The sequence below is a fragment of the Hibiscus syriacus genome, unplaced genomic scaffold, assembly GCF_006381635.1.
Source record: "Hibiscus syriacus cultivar Baekdansim isolate YM2019G1 unplaced genomic scaffold, ASM638163v2 tig00111693_pilon, whole genome shotgun sequence".
NCBI classification, from domain to species: Eukaryota; Viridiplantae; Streptophyta; class Magnoliopsida; order Malvales; family Malvaceae; genus Hibiscus; species Hibiscus syriacus.
In genome coordinates this window covers 614,296-634,721 of record NW_024063156.1, presented here as the reverse complement: position 1 = coordinate 634,721, position 20,426 = coordinate 614,296, and the positions used below count along the sequence as shown (strand labels likewise).

At 37.8% G+C, this 20,426-nt stretch overlaps 1 protein-coding gene and 1 long non-coding RNA gene across 4 annotated transcripts; one reads left to right on the top strand and one right to left on the bottom strand.

Moving 5' to 3' along the window:
* Positions 1 to 4,827: 4,827 nt before the first annotated feature.
* On the bottom strand, positions 4,828 to 5,985 carry LOC120167687. 2 transcript variants are annotated; one of them, XR_005520064.1, is made up of 3 exons: positions 5,636 to 5,985; positions 5,443 to 5,550; positions 4,828 to 5,157 (listed from the first exon to the last, which is right to left on the bottom strand). It is a non-coding gene; the product is annotated as an uncharacterized LOC120167687 (long non-coding RNA). The 2 variants fall into 2 exon arrangements; XR_005520065.1 differs by having other exon boundaries at positions 5,443 to 5,489.
* A 1,362-nt stretch (positions 5,986 to 7,347) lies between these two features.
* On the top strand, positions 7,348 to 19,901 carry LOC120167683 (chromatin modification-related protein EAF1 B-like). Of its 2 annotated transcripts, none has more exons than XM_039176626.1 (23): positions 7,348 to 7,627; positions 8,609 to 8,839; positions 8,951 to 9,005; positions 9,080 to 9,177; positions 9,266 to 10,706; positions 10,803 to 10,922; positions 11,092 to 11,358; positions 11,995 to 12,183; positions 12,344 to 12,424; positions 12,667 to 12,724; positions 12,799 to 13,292; positions 13,409 to 13,462; positions 13,972 to 14,029; positions 14,140 to 14,330; positions 14,433 to 14,486; positions 14,573 to 14,653; positions 14,875 to 15,009; positions 15,131 to 15,247; positions 16,139 to 16,239; positions 16,376 to 16,591; positions 16,676 to 17,048; positions 17,200 to 18,971; positions 19,611 to 19,901. In XM_039176626.1, exons 2-22 carry the CDS (start codon positions 8,697 to 8,699, stop codon positions 18,886 to 18,888), a joined length of 6,015 nt encoding a protein of 2,004 aa, XP_039032557.1. In that variant the 5' UTR covers positions 7,348 to 7,627; positions 8,609 to 8,696; the 3' UTR covers positions 18,889 to 18,971; positions 19,611 to 19,901. The 2 variants fall into 2 exon arrangements, with proteins under 2 accessions (XP_039032557.1, XP_039032556.1); XM_039176625.1 differs by having other exon boundaries at positions 7,349 to 7,627; positions 8,602 to 8,839; positions 16,763 to 17,048.
* The last annotated feature ends 525 nt before the right edge of the window (positions 19,902 to 20,426 follow it).

Genomic DNA, 20,426 nt, shown 5'->3' with positions numbered 1-20,426 from the left:
TGATAAGTTACGAATTCAAAGAAATAATACCTGCATGGTTTCTTTTCTTGTAGTACCACTGTTGAATAGAGGCTCGAAAAAACTCCATTAACATAGTAATGGGTAATTTCCGGGAATGACGACTTAGAGCGTTGATTGATTCTGCACTATTAGACGTCATGAAACCATATCTTGCTCCAAGTTGATGTACTCTTGACCATCTTTCAAACCCGACATCTTCTAGTGTTTGAGCACACTGAGGCAAAACACGTCTTAAACAATTTATATGCTTATTGAAATCCACTTCCCGATAAGCTTTTACAGCCTTCCAGTATGTCCATTTGTGCTTTTTTATACCAGCAGACCTTGATTTTAGATTTCTATACAAATGAACACCACAAAGTCCATGAAAAGCATCTGGGAAACACCTTCTAACAGCGTTGTCAATTGAGTTTGCCCTATCGGATATGATTGTCAGATTGCTAATAGGACCTATGCAATCCCTAAGATGCCCCATAAACCATGTCCATGAATCAGAGGTTTCAGATTTGCCAACCCCGTAAGCTATTGGCAATATCCCATTGTTAGCATCCATGGCTACTGCTAATAAGTTTACTCCAAGGTATCGACCTTTCAAATGTGCTCCGTCAACTATAATAACTGGGCGCATGCAAGTAATAAACGAACGAATCTACAAAATAATATACACAAGAAATATAATCATTTAAATGTGAAATGCATGTAACTAACAAAAATGAGTCAACAAAATTATATTGATTTACTAACCGTAGCACCAATGGCGATAAACAGCAACTCAAAGCGTCCATCTCTATCTGTTTTGATATGAGTTACCGACCCAGGATTTTTCAGCTTTAAATTGTGACAATAAGCCGGCAGTTGGGCAAACGATGCTTCTGGCGACCCCCTCAACAATTCCAAGGCATAACATTTGGCTCTCCAAGCTTGAGAATATGATATACTAATCTTGAACCGAGCATTCATGTCAGTCATAATTTCATGTCCCCGATATACCCTGCCATTCAAAAACATTAACTCAGCCAGAAAACCACCCAACACCTTTTTGTTTGCCTGTCTATGGTGAGGAAAAACTTGGGTTCTTGAACATGTATGTTTATCAATAAAAGTCCTAACTTGAAACATTTTGCAATCTTTTATTCTCTTTGCAATCATACGCCACGTACAGTTTTTGTCAATCATACACCTTGTTTCGAAACGATCTTTGCTTGATTTGTTAACTTTTAGTTGATAGCCATCTTCCACACATTTCGTATATAAAGCTATCTTCAAGTCTTCCTTTGTATCAAAACAATCATCTTTCTTGATACGAATAACTTTTGTGTAACAATCAACTGCTTTCTTTATCAACTCTTCTTCCGGTATCTGAAGTAATTCTGGCATATTCCAGTTATACGCCCGTGGCATTTTCTTTTCTTCGGGGACTTTTTCTTCTTCTTTTTCTTCTTCAGGATTATATGAATTACAGAATGGATGTTCAACATGTTCATTCACAGTCGTAACTTCCTCCTCATTATCATCAACATTACATTCTTCGGCAACGGCTGTTTCATCATCAAAATTCGGGTATTGACCAATATCAATATCATTACACGCATGGTCTGTTTCTTCTTCTGAAACATCATCAAAATCCGTGTATTGACCAATATCAAAGTCCGGATATTGACCAAGACCAAATTTCGAATACTGACTAGTACTCACAATTTTTTCTGTTGGCTCATCATCGTCTAACTGGTCAATACGAAAACCGGAATTTGGTGCTGAAAGTTGATTGGGATTTGGATTAGAGAAAGGTTGTGGGTTTTGAGAAAAACTTAGTTGATTACTACCCGCTACTGACCCAACAATACTACTTCTAGGTTCAACAACATACAATGTAACATCATCTTGTGAAACACTAATGTAAGCAATGAATCGTTCAACATCTTCATTGTCGGTTAACAAATAAACTTTACCATTTCTCTGATAAGATAGCCTAAATCCACTTAGGGGCTCTAAATTCAATTTATTTGAAACACGTAGCATTAGAGTTTCATAAGTTAACTTTTGTAAAGACAATTTTAGTTGAAGATTCATGGGTAAAGGCATATATTGTAAAACACCATGAACATTATCCCATGACCCTCCAAAACACAAATCTATCCAAACATGATCAACATTAGATGATTTCATGGTTGTAAATTAATTTACTAAACAGACGAGCTGCGAAACTAAAACTTGTTGCCGGATTGGGAAGGATGTCGTTGGATATAGGAATGGATGTCGCCGGAGAGAGTGATAGATGGAGATGGAATGAGTTGCGATTTAGGGATTTAGTTTATGATTTCAGTGTTATATACCCAAAATTTCAGTGTTGTGATTTACAGATTCTCGTTGCGATTTACGGATTATCGTTGCGATTTACAGATTCTCGTTGCGATTTACGGATTATCGTTGCGATTTACGGATACGCGTTGCGATTTACGGATTATCGTTGCGATTTACGGATACGCGTTGCGATTTACGGATACGCATTGCGATTTACGGATACGCGTTGCGATTTACGGATACACGTTGCGGTTTACGGATACGCGTTGCGATTTACGGATACGCGTTGCGATATACGGATACGCATTGCGATTTACCCATACGCGTTGCGATTTACGGATACACGTTGCGATTTACGGATACGCGTTGCGATTTATGTGTTCGCGTTGCGATTTTCATATTCGCGTTGCGATTATGGAAAATCGCAATGCGAATTTGTACTATCGCATCGCGATTTTCAAGAATCGCGTTGCGATTTTGGAAACTGATTTGCGATTCTGGGGATCGCGTTGCGATTTTTATTTCGCGTTGCGATTTTTATTTCGCGTTGCGAATTTGTTGGTCATTTTGGCAAATCCAAAAAAAGTTGGTTAAAATCGTATATTATAACTTTTTTTTGGTCACTGAGGCGATTTTCTCTTTTTATATAGAAGCCTTAGTCTTGCCATATTCCCCAATCCCAGTTCCAGTAAAAAGAAAAATCTTCAAATGTGTTCAAGTTCAAAGCATCAACAAAATTGAGAAAGACTGCGACTACTAATAAAAATTCTTTCCATCGAGTTATAATTTTGGTTCAACTTTGTAATTTGATCGAACCCGAGGTAACTAAGTTTGGCAATAAGGATGTTTATAAACTACGCCCAAAAACATTTGCGTTTCTCGAGAAAAAAAAAGTGTGCTATTGCCACGGCATTAGCATGAATTTTAGCAAAAGAAAATGACCTGCAAGGGAATTATTTGACAATTTTAAGGCAACTAACAAGATGTCATATCAGCATTTGTCTCCAAACAAACTAACAGCATGGAGCAAGTTTGGCCGGATGAAGTCATACTTGTCTCATGATATCATTGCTTTTACAGAAATTTCAGAGCAGCAGCAGAACTTGGCGAATGATACTATGTTGGATTCTCAAAGCAGAAGAGAGTACCCTTACGCTAAGATGAAAGAGGAATCATAATAGAGAGGAAAAGAGAGACGACACTCTAATTTTTATTGATTAAGCTGTTATATCTTCAAGGAAGACCAACAATTTATACAACTCATGTTATTAGAGATGACAATTATAACAGTGCTTAACAACTCTCTTAACCGTTCAACACCAAGCTCTAACAACAACAACAAAACAGAATGGTACAGCACAATAAGGACCTAGCTGCACTCATTCAAACCTAAACAACTAAGCTAATTACTTAAGCTAAACACACCTACCTTATTCATACACTAACATTCACCTTGCGTCTTCACTTCTGATCGTGACGCGTCAGCTGTGCGCTTTTCACACTAACAATTGCCATCCTTGTTTTTGGATTGTTGAGACTGTAACTTGTATCCTTGTCTGCTTTTGATCTCCGGTGGAGATATTTCTTGTCGGTGAAGTTCCCTTCTCATCATTGCCGTCCTTGCTTAGACACTGATGAATGATGATCCTGGCTTAGACGATAGTTCGTCCAACATGGAAATAGATTAAAAGTGTGTCGAGCTGTTACCAACTTACCAGAAACGATAAAACAGTGAAAAGCTTTCTTTGTGATAAAAAGATTTAATAAGTTGGTAACAGCTCGACAAACTGTTAATCAATTTCCATGTGAGACGAACTATCGTCTAAGTCAGGATCATCAGTGTCACCTCCTGCTGATGGAGCTCCTTTCTCATTGTTATCATCCTCTTTGTTTTCAGATTTCCTTCTATTACTCGTTGGCCGATTTGTACGTGGTGTGGATCTTCAAAGAGGTGATGAAAAGGCTACTTCAACTCTGCTCATAGTACATGCATTAAAGACTCAATTATTGTATTCATTAAGCGAGAAAACCTGATCTATCTGAACTGCCATGGCTTCTGCCCCGCTTTTGTCCGGCTACTTTACCAACATCTCCGCCGCTATCGCTGTCACCCATCTCTACATAAGATTAAAATTACCCATAATACATTAGAAATATCAATAATAATTGTATTCGAACAGGGCCGGTCCAAGGAGATTTAATGCCCCGGACGAATAATAATTTTATGTCCTTATACTTATACCGTATAATAGACAAAACATAAATAATTTTTTTAAAACAAAAAATATAATAGAAATTATAGTCAAACAATATCAATGCTAACACAAACCAAAACCTACAAGATTACAAATATCACCTAAAATTATGATTTCGTGCATTTTTTGAATCAAAAACCACTATTATTTTACGATAATCAAGACTTTACAAAAAGCTACAACGAGCAACGTTCATCACTCCGCTGCTATCCTTATCGAGCAGTGAAATTTTAAAGCATAGAGTAAAAAAAAGTCCCTTTAACATTGTCACATGAATGCTTCTTCGTTTAATTCGGTACTTATTTAACCTATTTGATCCAATAAGCCGAATACAATTACCCAGTGAAACCAAGTAGTCAAATAAAAGGGCCAATTTGAACCTAAATTTTGGTATGGAGGGCAGTGAAAGGCTGGTTTACGCCCCAGCATCTACAGATATTCCCTAGTACAAATGTACAATACTCGATTTGAGAAAAGAGCAAAGGCAGATAGGTCAAAGGCCTACAGAACAGCAACATTGTTTGTTCATGCCGGAATGGGACCACAATCCTAGTCAAGTTGTTGCTCCAATTGTCGGAATCTGCAAAAAAGAGAAAAACAGAAACGATCGAATAGAGAACCAGAAATCAACCGAACACAGAAAGATCAACAAAAGAAGAAGGATCTGCAATTTTACAGTGTAAAAGGGGATACAAAAAGGAACAATGGTGTAATCTCAAATTCAAAAATAGAAAAGCTATAGTGGTACATGTATTTCGAAAAATTCTTCTTCGATTTTTTTATTTTCCAGTTCGTTTTTTTTCCCTTTTTTTTGTGTATGCGATTGTTATTTAAAACCTAAATTTGAGAGGGATTGGGGATTTACCTGGGCAGTTCGAACGCAAAAAGGGTCTTGTTGGTTCCATCCATACTCTGTACGGGTTTTGTTGTAGATGAGATTAAGCTTTATAAAATTTTTGAAACAAAACTAAATCTAAAGAATAAAAAACAGGGAAAGTGGATCAGTTCCAGTAAAAAACAAAAAAAAAAAGGAAGCAAAAAGAAAAGAGAGAACTTACCTTGGCCGAGCGTCGGGGCTATTGTCGGGAGTGAAGGTGTGATCGGTCAGGTTCGTTTTAGGAGCGGCTTTGGGTTTGATCCATTGTCGTGGATGGTGGTCAAGAGGTGGAGCTTCACCGATCTACGGTTAGAAAATGGCGTCCATGGGTTTGGGGATTATTCAGTCGAGAAGATGAGAGGTTAGGAGAATCGTTTCGAGCGGTTTAGGTCGATTAGGGAGTCGTTTGGCCCCTCGGGCTGTCGTTGGCAGTGAACGGAGTGAGGAGTGGCCAACAAAATATGGTGGTCGGTCGGATTTTATCTGGCTTGAGGAGCCATTGCTTTCGGCCATGCGAGGGTGAGGAAGAGAAGAAGGGCGAGCAGAGCGGCGCTGTAATAGGTTGAGTGTGGCAGAAATTAGGTTTTGTTAATTTAAGGTGTTATTTAACTTTAATAAAACGGTGTCGTTTAATAAGGGTCCAAGGTATTTCATTGTCGGGCGAATGGGTTTATTATTGAGGGAGTCATGCTTGTTTTTAAATTAATACCTTTTGGTCCCCGAGTCAAAACATGCATATTTATTATTTAGCCTTTGTATTTCACGAATGTTTATTATAACCCCGACAGTCTGATGCCCCTCAAACATGTTATCCTGGGCTAAGGTCCATCTGGCACATGTACTAGGCCAGCACTATATTCGAATAATAATAAATTATAAGTAAAACAAATAATAATAAGATTAAAATTACCCATAAATCAATTTTCCCCCAAACTAGAGAATCTGTGGATGTTACATGAACCCATCACTATAAGGATTGTTTTTATGTCATGTCATGTAATCTCTTTATCAATATTTAATGACATGTATAATCTTTGCAAGCTTTGAGTTACTGGTAAAATATTGTAAAATATTTTGGACAACCATTTTGCTAGAACCATGTTGATTGGTCGTGGGATCGAGTCCCATGGAGGATATTTCATAATTTGGAGGTCTCCTACGGAAGTTGTTCTCAACCTAGTGTTGAAGGCATCCTACTATCTTACCTTTCCTTACCCCATTACATATAGGAACAAGGAACATCCATTTTTTTTATGTTGATTGGTCGTATTTTCATATTTGTCATCATTCTTCCATTTTGATTCACTACAAATTGGATAAGATTGAGCACTCTTATATTTATTCTTATAAAGGATGTAATCATTTACACAAACATCTATATTCATATATGTAAGCCCAAATCTTTATTTTTTTTTAATTTCGACATAAGATGGAAGAGCTTTATTACTTTTAGAAAATGTTTTGGCTAATATTGTTAGTAAAGTACTCTTTTTAGCACGATTTCATAGTGAGTACATGAATTTATAAAATTTTAATAAAAGACGAATTTATAAATCTTTTAGAAAAGTAACAATATATTTTTAATACAAAATATAAAAATATTTAAAATATAAAGTAATTTAAATTTTCAAAAGATAATTATGCTCGCAAACCTTTCTTAATTCATCCCTGATCAAAGAAACATTTAAAATTCGACATTTTAATGAATGACAATTTTGAAAACTCTTCACAATCATGATACCATTTTTGTTCTATTTCTTCCGATAATCTATAAATTATTTTTCAAAAATCACTTCTCACCGTATACTCCTCGAAACAACGCAGGTCAATAAGATTAAACTGGGGGGGGGGGGAAATCTAAGGAGAGTCGGTGTCTAATTTAAGTCTAAACTGAGGGTTAATAGAGTTAATTAAAGATTCGACAAACTGATATGAGAGACTCGACAACGTGCTTATGGCTTGCATTTCACAGGGACGTGTCGTATTTCGGGGTTAATTCATGTCGTTTTGATTGAGCACAACAACTTTGAGAAAGGGCTCGTAGCTTCAAAACCCCGGGAGAGAGAGAGAGTGATTGAGAGGTAAATAGAGTGTTAAAAAGAGCGGGAACGTTCAGGAGGTCCTCGGAGCTTTGCCCTAGTTCCTAATTGCACTACTCCGTGCCCCAATTCAGGTTATTTTTCGTATTGAAAACCCTAGAATTCGAGTAATGCTCCAAATTAGGGAACACTTTCCGTGATTCAATGCATTTAGGGTATCAGTTTGTCTTTTCCTGTGATTTTCCATTCGCATTTCGATTGAATGCTTGTGGATTTACGTGGCAGCGTCTTCATATATGTTTATTGGCATTAATTGGAAGTTAAATGCAGGGGAAGCTCATTACGCTCTAGGCTTTGTTGTTTAGCAACTGATTTTGGACTTCTTGTGGTTCTTATCCTGGAATTTGTAGAGAATTACTGGCGCCAAACTCCTTTCGTGCTATCTTTTGCTTCTGTGTATGGATGTATATGACAAGAAGTATGCCTATTGGGAGGCATCAGTTGGTTTAATTGTTAATTACTACTATTCAACGTTGCATTTCTCCTTCCAATTAATGCCGAGATACATTTTTCCTTTATTATATTATTTAACTGTCTCAAATGTGGCGCCATTCTCTCCTCATGCAAGTTTAACTTTGTTTCGCAAGTTTTTATATAGACTTAAGGCAGGTAGTGAACTTTAATGGCTTCTGGAGATAATTTGGTTGTTTTAAGTTGCTATGAAACTGCTGTCCAGGAGGGGGGAATTAAAGAAAGAAAGATATGAAATCTTTGTGGGATTGACGATATAATTATGTATTAATGTAAACCTTTTTTTTTCCTTTCTGGGAAGTAACAACACATTGTGGAAAATATTTTTTAAAAAAGAAGAAGAAGGATACTGTCTCTCTTCATTCTTTAATTTAGTTCAAGTTATTCTATCGTACATTTTGTTATCTTCCAGAAAAAACCTTCTAAAGCAGTCCTTATCATAAAAAATGTCATAACTGCCTTCTAATATTTTTGTGGTTCATTGGTGCTTCTTCTTAATTCATTGTTCATTTATTTGCCTTTGTTTCTGTATACTCTAGTTGTTATTCTGATTTTTACCCTCAAACTTCTTTTGTAGCTTGTAGGTGTTCACCAATATCTCCTTATTTCTTTCTTTCGTTTTTTCCCCTTTGCTTCAATGGGAGGGGCCAGCCAGTAGATATTTAGGTAGGGATGCATGGATGTAACTCAGGATCAGCTCTCTTAGTAAATGCTGAGGTTGATTCCATGGGAGGTATTGTTGATGGTGGAGATGGGATTGGTGTCAAGACCTCTCCGCCCAGAGCAGCTATTGAGAGGGCTCAAGCAGAGCTTAGGTTATACCTGCATTCCATTGCTTACAAAAATTCTTTTAGTTCTATTGAAAAGTGCTCTTGGTTCACATCCCTAACCACATGCAATTTTTCATTTTTACTGGTCTATGACAGACAGGAGTACGATGTTCGTGAGGAAAGAAGAAGGGAACTGGAGTTTCTTGAGAAAGTATGTGTTTGATCTCCTCTTGCTACTTCTAATTTTTATTGATTAATATTCATGATAAAAAGCATTGCTCTCAGGGTGGCAATCCCTTGGATTTCAAATTCAGCAATGTAGCATCAGTTAGTGTCCAGTCTACGTCTCTTAATGATCAGCAAGCAGAACATGTTGTTATCAGGTATGTTCTTCTTGCTGTAGTGCGCTGCTGAATTATGGATCTAAATTGAGTAACTAGCTGATGTATCACCTGTCCATTACTATTACAGTGAAGCAAAAGGTAGTTTTGCATTGACTGCCTCACCTCATGGTGATTCTGTAGAGAGTAGTGGTAGACCAGGGATTCCTGCAGTTTGTGAACCCAATAGTGCCGATAACCTCTTACTTTTTGATGGTGAAAATGAGTTGCCTGAAAGTGAAAGGAAATTTATGCATTCTCGTAAGAGGAATACTGTTGTTCCATCAGAGCAATCTTCTCAGATGGATTGGGCTCAAAATGCCAAGGAATCAGAAGATTCTGCTATTTTCCGCCCGTATGCTCGAAGGAACAGATCAAAAATAAATCGTGATGGAGCACGATCAAGTTCAACAGAGATGATTCAGTGTCGAGGTGGTCATTGCTCTTCTTTACCCGCTCATGGATCATCAAAGGATGATAAGGCTTTGACATCAGAAACAAATAACCAAAAGGAGAAGAACACACCCTCTGTTAATACTAGAAAATTTGTGACTTCAAATGGTGATTTGGCTTCAGAGGTGAAAACTTCTGGTAATCAGTTGAATGTGGAGTTAGATGGTAAGCAGGCTGCCGAAGCAACAACTGACCAATCAAGAGGTGATCTATCCAATAGCAAGGTTGATGCTACAGTACCTAACGAAGCTGTTCAACTGGAGGCTCGCAAATCTCCAGTTAACTTGGTTTCTGAGGAACCTGATCCTGTTGGTGGAAAGGAACAGGTAGTTTCAACTGGTTTTGAATGTCCACCTAGTACAGGTGCCACCAAAGCTGAAAATGAAACTATTTCTAAAAAGCTAAATGGGGCTGGTGATGCCAAAAGAGATGGGAAAGACATAAAACTTGAAGGGAAAAATAGTAGTGTCACACGAGGGGTGAAGGTATTAGATTCGGAGTCCGCTTGCACTGAAAACAGCTTAAGCTTAGATGTAAATAATGATAATGGTGTATGTATTAATCCAAAAAATGTTGAATCTAAAGGAAAGCCCATGGAAAAAAAATCCGAAAAAGAGGAATCACTAAACTTTGCTGTTGGTGAATTGTCAAAAGAAAATAATGAGACCATGTCTGTTGATAATGTTGCTATTATTTATGATACTAATACTTCCTTGAACCAAAATCATTCTCTTAACAATTCTATGGGAAAAGTGGAGGAAGAAATTAGATCTGTATTGCAAAACGAAGTGAGTTTACCTTCCAACAATGAGGCGCAACAAAGCTGTCACCCTGTATCAGAAGCTGATGGGAAAACTAGTACTGTGCTGGGTAATAATTCTAACTCGAAAAGTGAAAACATTTCTTCTAGTAGGCCTTTAGTCACCATGGGTAACTTTATTTGTGAGATTCCTGAGAAGACTTTGTTAGGAAAAACCCCTACTGCTAATACTGATGTTCCAACCAGTTTGGATAATCATGTGAAAGAGGTGGAAAAGACGCATGAAGATTCAATCTTGGAAGAGGCTCGGATTATAGAGGTGGTTTGATTATATATGCTCTTTGTTCTATTAAATTTAGATGTAAGATTTTATTTTTCTTTAAAAAGTTTAAAAGGGCTCACATTATGTAAACAGGCTAAGCGGCAAAGGACTGCAGAGCTATCTGTCAGTACCTTGCCCTTGGAGAATCGACAAAAATCTCACTGGGATTTTGTGCTTGAGGAAATGGCATGGTTGGCAAATGATTTTGCTCAGGTATCATTTTACTATATATAAATTAATCCATATTATGTATTCTCCTTTCCTTCTTATTGAAAGCCTTTCTATTATTAGATTTAATCAAGTATTGCAGCTGTATATGAAATTGACTAGGAACATATGACATCATTTCCTTAAATACTTTTTGTTCTTTATGTTCTTAAAGGAGCGTCTTTGGAAGATGACTGCTGCTGCTCATTTATGTCGATTTGCTGCTTTTACTTCACGATTGAAGTATGAAGAACTAAATCAGTTCCGGAAACTCAAAGGAGTAGCTTTAACCCTTGCCAATGCTGTCATGGAGTTTTGGCATTCAGCAGAGGTGCTTCTAAATAGTAAGGATAGAAGTCTTGGTCCAAAGATCTCTGGTCATGATTTGGTGGGGTTAAGAGCCAATGAAGTTACCGAGAACAAGAATATGGAACTGGATATGGTACTGATTATATTGTTGTGCTCTTTTTGGTCTTTTTGTTTAAGTAGTTATGGATGTCTCTTGCAATGAATGTCATGATGATAATTTTTTATGTTTAATTTTCTTACTGAATTATGGTGCTAGTTTTTTCCGTATCCTCTCTAATAACTGGTTTTGTACGTTATTCATGTTGCTTATCTGCTTGTAAGTTCTGTTCTTCAATGTGGTATGAAGGTAATTTTTCTTGAACTGGGAAGGAAGAGAAGAGGTTATTGAGAGCTTAGGTAGTTATATGGATAACTCTTGGATGGTTACAGTTCAAAAATAAGAACTTAGGTACACTATACAAATTTGAGCCTCAGACAAGATACTTTTAGCCTGGGCCTAGCCGTAATTTTTAATTGTAAAATATATTTAATATCAATATAAAATTTTAACTTTTTAACATTTAAAAGAAAAATAACCTTTGAAGTTGGACAGGCTTGGGTGTTGGGCAAGGATATCTACTAAAATATTTGGAATGGCTCTAGTGTTATTTGGTCTCTTTTTCCCTGCCTTAAGATTCTCTCTTATTAACATTTCTCAATATTCACTTCATATCAATATGCTAGATTGTTCTTTCTATCATCTCTTTATGTGCACCATGTTTTGTGGCAGGATGTGAGTAAGGAGCAGCAGGAGCTCCCCGGAAAGACTAATGATCTTGCTATTCGGGCATATGCTCTTAGATTTTTCAAATATAGCAGCTCCCCTGTTCATGCACTTCAAGCTGAAGCACCAGGAAAACCTGACAGTATATCCAATGTCGGCATTATAGACATTCCTTGGAATGAACACCTAACAGATGTATGTCTTAAATTTTTTCCTTAGCTTTTAACATTTATTTAGACAGTATTCTTGGCTTTTGAATTTGATCTATCTCTTACAATAAGTTGTATCTTATGGAAATATTTCTTTTCCTTATTTTACATTCTTTGCTCTTAACTTTTATGTGCTCTGTTTCCAGGAAAGCCTCTTTTATTCTGTTCCTTCCGGTTCTATGGAAACCTACAGGAGATCTATTGAATCTTATTTGGTACAGATCGAGGTAAATATAGTTCCTTAATGAGTTCATACGTGACCTTTTTCTTTTGCTTCCCCTATATCTAATAAAAAAGAGTCGTTTATAAAAATCTCAAGAACAGTATAATGGCCTGATATGATGCATATGAAAAATTGCACCAATCAAACTGTCATGGACAACATATATGCATCTCCATCTCTTCTAATTTGCTCTGCGTAGCTTTTTGAACTTTTCTGCCCAATGTTGATTGTTGTTTTATTTTTCAGAAAACTGGGAGTAGTGCACAAGAGGAAGTTGAAACATCTGCTTGTGATGCTGGAGCGGGTAATCATTACACTTTTTTTGTGTTTCTTTGTCATTTAATGGTCTTCTGCTCCTTACTACTTGTTCAAATTCAGAGTTTGCATATGGTGACTTTTTTTGTGAAGAGGATGAAGGAGAAACAAGTACATATTCTTTGCCTGGAGCCTTGGAAGGTAGAAAATCATCAAAACTAAACAAGAAGCGGAAGAACCCTATGAAATCATTTCCTGTGAGGCCATATGAAACCTGTGCTGATTTGTCATATGGAAACTGTGCTCAGCAGTCCATGTTGATTGGCAAAAGGCCAGGTAGTAGTTTAAATGTTCATTCTATTCCAACAAAACGTGTGCGCACTGGGTCCAGACAGAGGCTCTTAAGTCCTTTTAGCAGTGCCACTGCTCCGACAAAAACAGATGCTTCCAGTGGGGATAATAATTCTTTTCAGGATGATCAGAGTACTTTGCAAGGAGGATTCCAGATTTATAAAAGCATGGAGGTTGAATCAACTGGGGATTTTGCTAGGCAGCTTCCATATGACTATGCAGAAACACCAACAAAACCAAAAAAGAAGAAAAAAGTCAAGAATCTTGTGCGTAGGAATTCCTTTGTGTTAACTGACTGGGGTTTGTTTACCTCAGGAATGGTATGGATGGTTTCGTTATTTGTCTTCGTAGTTTCTAAGGGCCTCAATTGTGCTTTTGGTAGGGTTCTACATATGATCAGGATTGGCAGCTGGAATCTACCACTCAAAATGAACAGGTGAATTTGTTATAAAGATTATGCCATGTTTATTTTGATATTAACAGACTTGTTTTCTTTTCTTTTGCTTATTTTTTAAAATAGTATATTTATTTTATCATTAAGAAAGAAAAAGTTGTATTAATGAGTAATTACAATTTTAGGCTAGTGCGTATGTTACTTTTAAAGTGCAATTTTACGCATTCATTTTTCAAAGTAATTAAAATATTTTAGTTAATTCTAAATAACCTTTCTGTCAAATTTGTTCTGTTTTCTTGATTAAGGAAAACCTCAAACTTTATTTTTATTTAGTCTTTTCATTCTTACATCAGAGCAAGGAGTACACTGATCAAGTTGATATTTTTCTTTGCATGATAGAAATGAGGGTGCTCAAGTCATAAGACATTTTTTGCAGCATTGAACTTTATCTGATATTCTTCTGTTCTTCCTCTATGTTTGCCACATTATTTGTTCATTGTGCTCTTTTTTAGTTGAGAATCTTTTGTTTGATGGTGCCGTTTCTTTGGCAGCGAGATTATTCCAAAAAGAGATCAGAGAGTCATCATTTTGATCCTAATGGAACCAGCGGTAAAGCTCTATTTTCTCGTATTTGAGTTAATGGTTGGTTACTTGGTAAGATATATCTATCCAGTGTCATGTTCTTCACATTTCACATTTTGAATTATCCTTTTTCTTAGTTTTATATGGGCAACATAATGCCACGAAGCTGAAGGTAATTAAGCAACAACCAGATAATGCTTTTGACATCAATCCCAGTGGATCCATCCCTTCACCAGTGGGATCACAAATGAGCAATATGTCCAACCCCAACAAAATCATTAGATTAAGTCATGGTCGTGACAGAGTTAGAAAAGTCAAAACACCCAAGGTAGTTTTTTACTTGACCCTTTCTTGTTTGTCTGGTTGATCACATGCTTCATAGTTGTCTTATCCCTTTTGTAATTATTATAATCACGCAAACTGCTTCTAGATGTCTGCTGGGGAGCCTGGTTCTGGTTGTCCGTGGTCACTATTTGAAGATCAGGTTAGTTTTTGTTATCCTGTTCGTATTCTTCTATTTCTGTCAGCATTAGCACCAGGGCCTTGAGATGTTACTGCATTTATGTTCAGGCACTTGTTGTACTAGTTCATGACATGGGTCCTAATTGGGAGCTTGTAAGTGATGCCATCAACGGTATCCTTCAATTTAAGGTTAGTGCTTGAGCTAAATGTCTTTACAAATATGTTCTGTTATGTAGGACTTCCTTCCAATGTGCATCCTTTTAAATGTCACCAATAATGTGTACTGTTCTTAAAGTGCTACTTGTTCTTTCATCTGTCTATAATCCCTTTCTATATCTACACTCTACAGCAGTTCTCCATTCATTTTTCTCCATTTGGAAACTTTCTCATGAACTTCTCAATGCTTGTAGTGCGTATTCCGCAATCCTAAAGAATGCAAGGAACATCATAAAATTTTAATGGATAGAAGTGGAGATGGAGCTGACAGTGCTGATGATTCAGGATCTTCTCTGTCATATCCATCCACATTGCCTGGCATTCCCAAGGTCCTCTCTGTCCCTAAAACTAGTAGTTTCTATTTCTTTTTTAAATGTATTGATGACGGATGTGTTCAATGGAGCTAATCTTATAGTCTATGTTTGGTGTCTATTGCTGTATGCTGTGCAGGGCAGTGCGAGACAGCTGTTTCAACGTTTGCAAGGGCCGATGGAAGAGGATACTCTCAAGTCTCATTTCGAGAAAATTGTACTTGTTGGCAAGAAACAGCACTGCTGGCAGACTCAGGTACATCTGTGATACATTTTTAATATCTAGAGATCCTGACATGTTGGTAGTTTTAAGAACAGATGAGGCTGATTTAATCAAGCAGTTGAAGATAGTCTTCTTGTCATCTTCAGTAATGTCAATTTTGCTGTATTCCTAGTTTGAACCATTAGAATTTATTCTTCAACGAAGGCAAATTGTCATTTTAGGATTCTGTTTGACATGCTTAGGTGCATCTTGATCAACAACTGTATGTTGTCATCCTTCTTTTTAGATGAAGAAATATTGTGAATGATGTTTCACATATTGTAATTGTCGGTGCTCCGAGAGACCAAGACTGGAATGAAATACCGAACTTCAGTAGATTATTAGAAAATTATGAAAATAAATCATAAGATGGAAACAGCATACCTGTAGTCCCGTTGTCCTCCAGCTGCAACTTCTTAAAAGTTAAAAATCATTACCATTAGGCTTCTTGGATATACAGGAAGATTAATAAAGGAATCTGTTGGTTTTAGATAACCTCTTCTGTACTCCCACTTATAGAATAGAGGCTTGCTATGTGAATCCATAGTATCTTTTGTACTTTTTGCTTAGTCTGATCAATTCATTTAGTATTTGAGTGGTAGTATAAAACATTAATAAATAGTATGATAAGTTGAATCACACAATTTATGGAGATTTTGAAGTTTGAGATTTTCTTTGAAATTATTGAATTTTGCTGCCTTTGTACATCTCAAAGTTGTGGCCCAGTGTATGAAATTTATTTAAATTGAGTGTGTGGAAATAAGTATGGATTTGAACAAAACCTACACGCTTAATGCTTCAAAGGATCCTAGAATGTCTTTTTTTAACTTCACCTTGATTCTTCCAAACTCCTTACTTGCCTTTATCTCATTGTGTATTGTAAAGCATGGTAACCAGGGTTTGAAGCAGATAGTGCCTGTCCACAACTCCCATGTTATTGCTATTTCACAAGTCTGCCCTAATAACCTAAATGGAGGGATTCTAACGTAAGCTTTGTTGTCCCTGTTTTTATTAATGTTTTTAGCTTGATAGTTCAATCATTGTAGTTTTTCACTTTTCTTGCTAGCGCTTTTATTGCAATGTTCTGCAATATCATTTTTATTATTATTTGTCTGGATAAAGGCCTCTCGATCTTTGTGATGCTGCTGCATCAAGTCAAGATGTTCTACCCCTTGGATATCAGGCTTCTCACACAAGTGGTTTAGCAGCATCAAATCAAGGAGCTGCGGGATCAACGCCTCCTGCCTCTGGAGCAAATTCCTCACTACAGGGATCTTCTGGTCTGGTTCTTGGTAGTAATTTAGCATCACCGTCTACACCACTCAATGCATCTGTGAGGTATTAAGCTAATGTGTAGATTCTCTCTGTGCCTGCATACCTCCGTATGCTAATGGCACAAAATTTGGGTCATTTTTCTCTCAGGATTGGTAGGAATGATGTTCCCAGAACATCTTTGCCAACTGATGAGCAGCATAGAATGCAGCAATATAATCAAATGTTATCTGGCAGGAATATTCAGCAGTCAAACTTCTCTCTCCCTGGGGCTGTGTCTGGATCAGATCGTATGGTTCGTATGCTACCTGGTGGAAATAATTTGGGAATGATGTGTGGTATAAATAGAAGCATGCCAATGTCAAGGCCAGGCTTCCAAGGGATGACATCATCAGCAATGCTGAACTCTAGCAGCATGCTCTCCTCCAATTTGGTGGGAATGCCAAGCCCCGTCCATATGCACCCAGGTTCTGGTCAAGTAAACTCAATGTTGAGGCCTCGTGACACCAAGCACATGATGCGAGTAAGTTACATTTATAAGGCAGTATAGTCAAGTCTATGCTTCAACATAGTATTGCCTCCAAGCTGTTTGGGCTTCTTCTATTCCATATAAATGGTTAATTGTTATATATCAATATTCGCGTCTGATTTTTTTTCTTCTCTTTTTTTGATAGTCTGGCCACAGTCCAGACCCCCAAAGGCAATTAATGGTACCTGAGCTCCAATTGCAGGCTCAAGGGACCAGCCAGGGAATCCCTGCTTTCAATGGGTTGAATTCTGCTTACCCTAATCAATCAACTACATCTGTTCAGTCGTATCCTGGTCATCCCCAGCAGCAAACGCCTTCACAGCAGTCTCATGTGCTGAGCAACTCTCATCATTCTCAAAATCAGGTTTCCAATCATGCTAATGGGCCACAGCAGCAAGCATATGCCATGCGCCTTGCTAAAGAAAGGCAAATGCAACAGCAGCCCCAGCAACAGAAGCAACAACAGTTCGCTGCATCTAGTGGTTTGATGCCACACGTCCAACCTCAAACCCAACTTCCCATAACCTCTTCTCTTCAGAATAATTCCCAGATTCAATCTCAAGCTGCAACTCAACCAGTATCACTCCCCTCTCCATCTTCATCAGTGACTAGTATGTCATTACAGCACCAACAGAAACACCACTTGGCCCCTCATGGGCTTGGTAGGAATCCCCAAACTGGTGCTAGTGGATTGAACAATCAGATAGGCAAGCAATGGCAGCGGCAACCTTGGCAACAGCAGCAGCAGTATCAACAATCTGGCAGGCACCATCCTCAGCAACGACAACAAACACAGTCTCAACAGCAAACTAAACTTTTGAAGGGAGTGGGAAGAGGGAACATGCTGGTGCATCATAACCTTTCTACTGATCCTGCTCATCTGAATGGCCTCAGCGTGGCCTCTAGAAACCAAACTGCTGAGAAAGGAGAGCAAACCACGCAGTTGATGCAAGGTCAAGGTTTGTATTCCGAGCCTGGTACGAGCCCTGTCCAACAATCTAAACCTTTAGTTTCCCAGCCACAACAAAAACAATTTTCTGGGGCAACACCCCCTTCTACAAAGCAACTCCAGCAGATGGCTTCCCATTCTGATAATAGTTCTCAAGGTCAAGTTTTCACAGTGCCCTCTGGCCATACACCATCAGCTGTGAATCAATGCATCCTGCCAACATCTGTGGGTCCCAACCCCCAGCATTTGCAGCTACAGTCACAGCCAAACCAAAAGAAGGTTCATCAAAACCAAACTGCTGTTCAAAGGATGCTTCAACAGAGTCGAGCAGTGAATTCTGATCCTTCCTGCAAATCTCAATCTGAGCCAGCTCAAGCTGACCAACAGCCCATGAACAATGCTTCACAGATGAGTACAACCACAGCCAAAGCAATGTCCCAAGTTGGTATCGATTTACCAAACAACACAGTGCAAAATGTTCCTTCTTCTGCTGGTTCTCAGTGGAAATCATCAGAACCAGTGTATAATCCTGGTATGCCAACTGTGGCCACTCAAATGGGATCCATAGGAAGCCCCCCTCTTACAAATTCAGCTGGTAATGTTCCAGTACCTTCTGTCAGCCAAGGGTTAGATCAGAGACAATTACCGGGTGGCTTACCACCTCATGGGAACAAGGCTGGGGCACAGCAGCCACAACAGCCACAAATACAACAATCCCCAACACCATCCCCATCTCAACAGCACTGCCAGCTGCAAGAGCAATTACTGCAAGATCTGCATAATTCACCCACACAGCAGCAGCAGCAGTCACAACAGCAAACACCGCATCTGCAAGCTGTACAAGGTAGCTTATATCACGGGCCTTCCAGTTCTAAGCTGGAATGAAAAATCTTGTGCACGGATTAGTTCCAACAGCGAAAGGGTTCTGCTTGGTTGGGTTTGCATGCCTTTGTAACAGCAGTGTACAGGTACTAATAATTTACAGATTTAGGTAGTTTTGTTATAGAGTTATTACATGTTAGATTGGCATATTAGGGAAAACTAAGACAATTGGAATTATCATACTGTTGTAATATTATTATGATAAATGCTGACCCGTCCGTCACATTGTTTCTTAATTGGCTTCTTAAGGCTTTTACTCGACTATTTCTGTACCCTCTCTTGATTGAGAATTATTTAAGGATGGCTACCTTTTACAGCTAGTGTAGAATGTAGCCGTACAAGTCTAAAAGACTTTGTAATTGGTGTTTCACTTCTTATTAAACTTGTACACTATGACTTATCTAATCTAAGTAGAAGTTAGATTAGAATTCTATCCAGGTAGGTTAACTCATAAATAGGACTCAAGATTGTATATTGCTGTCGTAATCTGCCTATTTCTATAGGCCTAACTTACCGCATTCGTCAGAGAAAAATTAAGAGTATAAAAACTTGTCAAAATTCTTTCATCTCTCTACTTATCTACAACTAGCAGTCTCTGGGTGCTTGCCTCTGTGTACCGTTTGGATTATTTACTTGGTTTCCTTATGTTAATTTCTTTGGTATCAAAATTTTCTTCAACTTGAACGGAGAGTGGACACTGAATGAGCTATATGGGTTTTATGCAGATGAAGCTGGTTATTCTGCAAGGGCATTGCAATATGGAAAGAGGTCGTTTCAATTTGCAGGTTAGAAATTAACAGGAAAAATGGACCCTTTTTTCTTCTTTTTTGGTTTTTTGGGAAGTTATGTATATTATTGGTGATCTAAACTTAAGAGTATTGGGAAAATGAAGACAGAATATAGAGGCATTTGTACATAACTCACGTCTTCGTTTTCCCCTACTTTATACTACTACGTTTCCTGCTGGGGAAGGGAGGGGGAGTCTTATTTGTTATTGGCCCAGGAGATTTGTGGCATGTATTAAATTACCCTTTTGAGGGTAGAAATCATTGTTATGGGCAAAGAAAGCCTTCAAAAATTTTGTGAATATGGTTATATCCAGATTATGATAAGCCAATGAATTATTGCTTCCTTAGATTTTCACACACAGTATGCTGTGTGTATTCAGTCAACATGTCTTTTTATCATTACAAATTTTAGAAGGGGAAATAGTGATGAGCAGGAAATCTACCTAAACCTCTTAAATTACTATGCAAGAAGCAGGGAGGTGGCTGATCAGATATAAGCATTATGCGGGGCCGGTGAACTGAAAGTAAGCAGACAGAAAAAACAGCAACGACAGTCGTCTGTATAGACTCATTCTGTCATTCAAGATACGGATTCAGAAATTCAATTTTTTTAATATTCATTTAAAAAAATTGGTATACAAATTGTCTTATTTTTCCTTCTTCCTTTAACAAAAAGTAAATTTAATAACTTTTTTAAAATAATGGATATGCACTTGTTCCTTTAAGGGTGCGTTTGGTTCACGGAATGTAAGA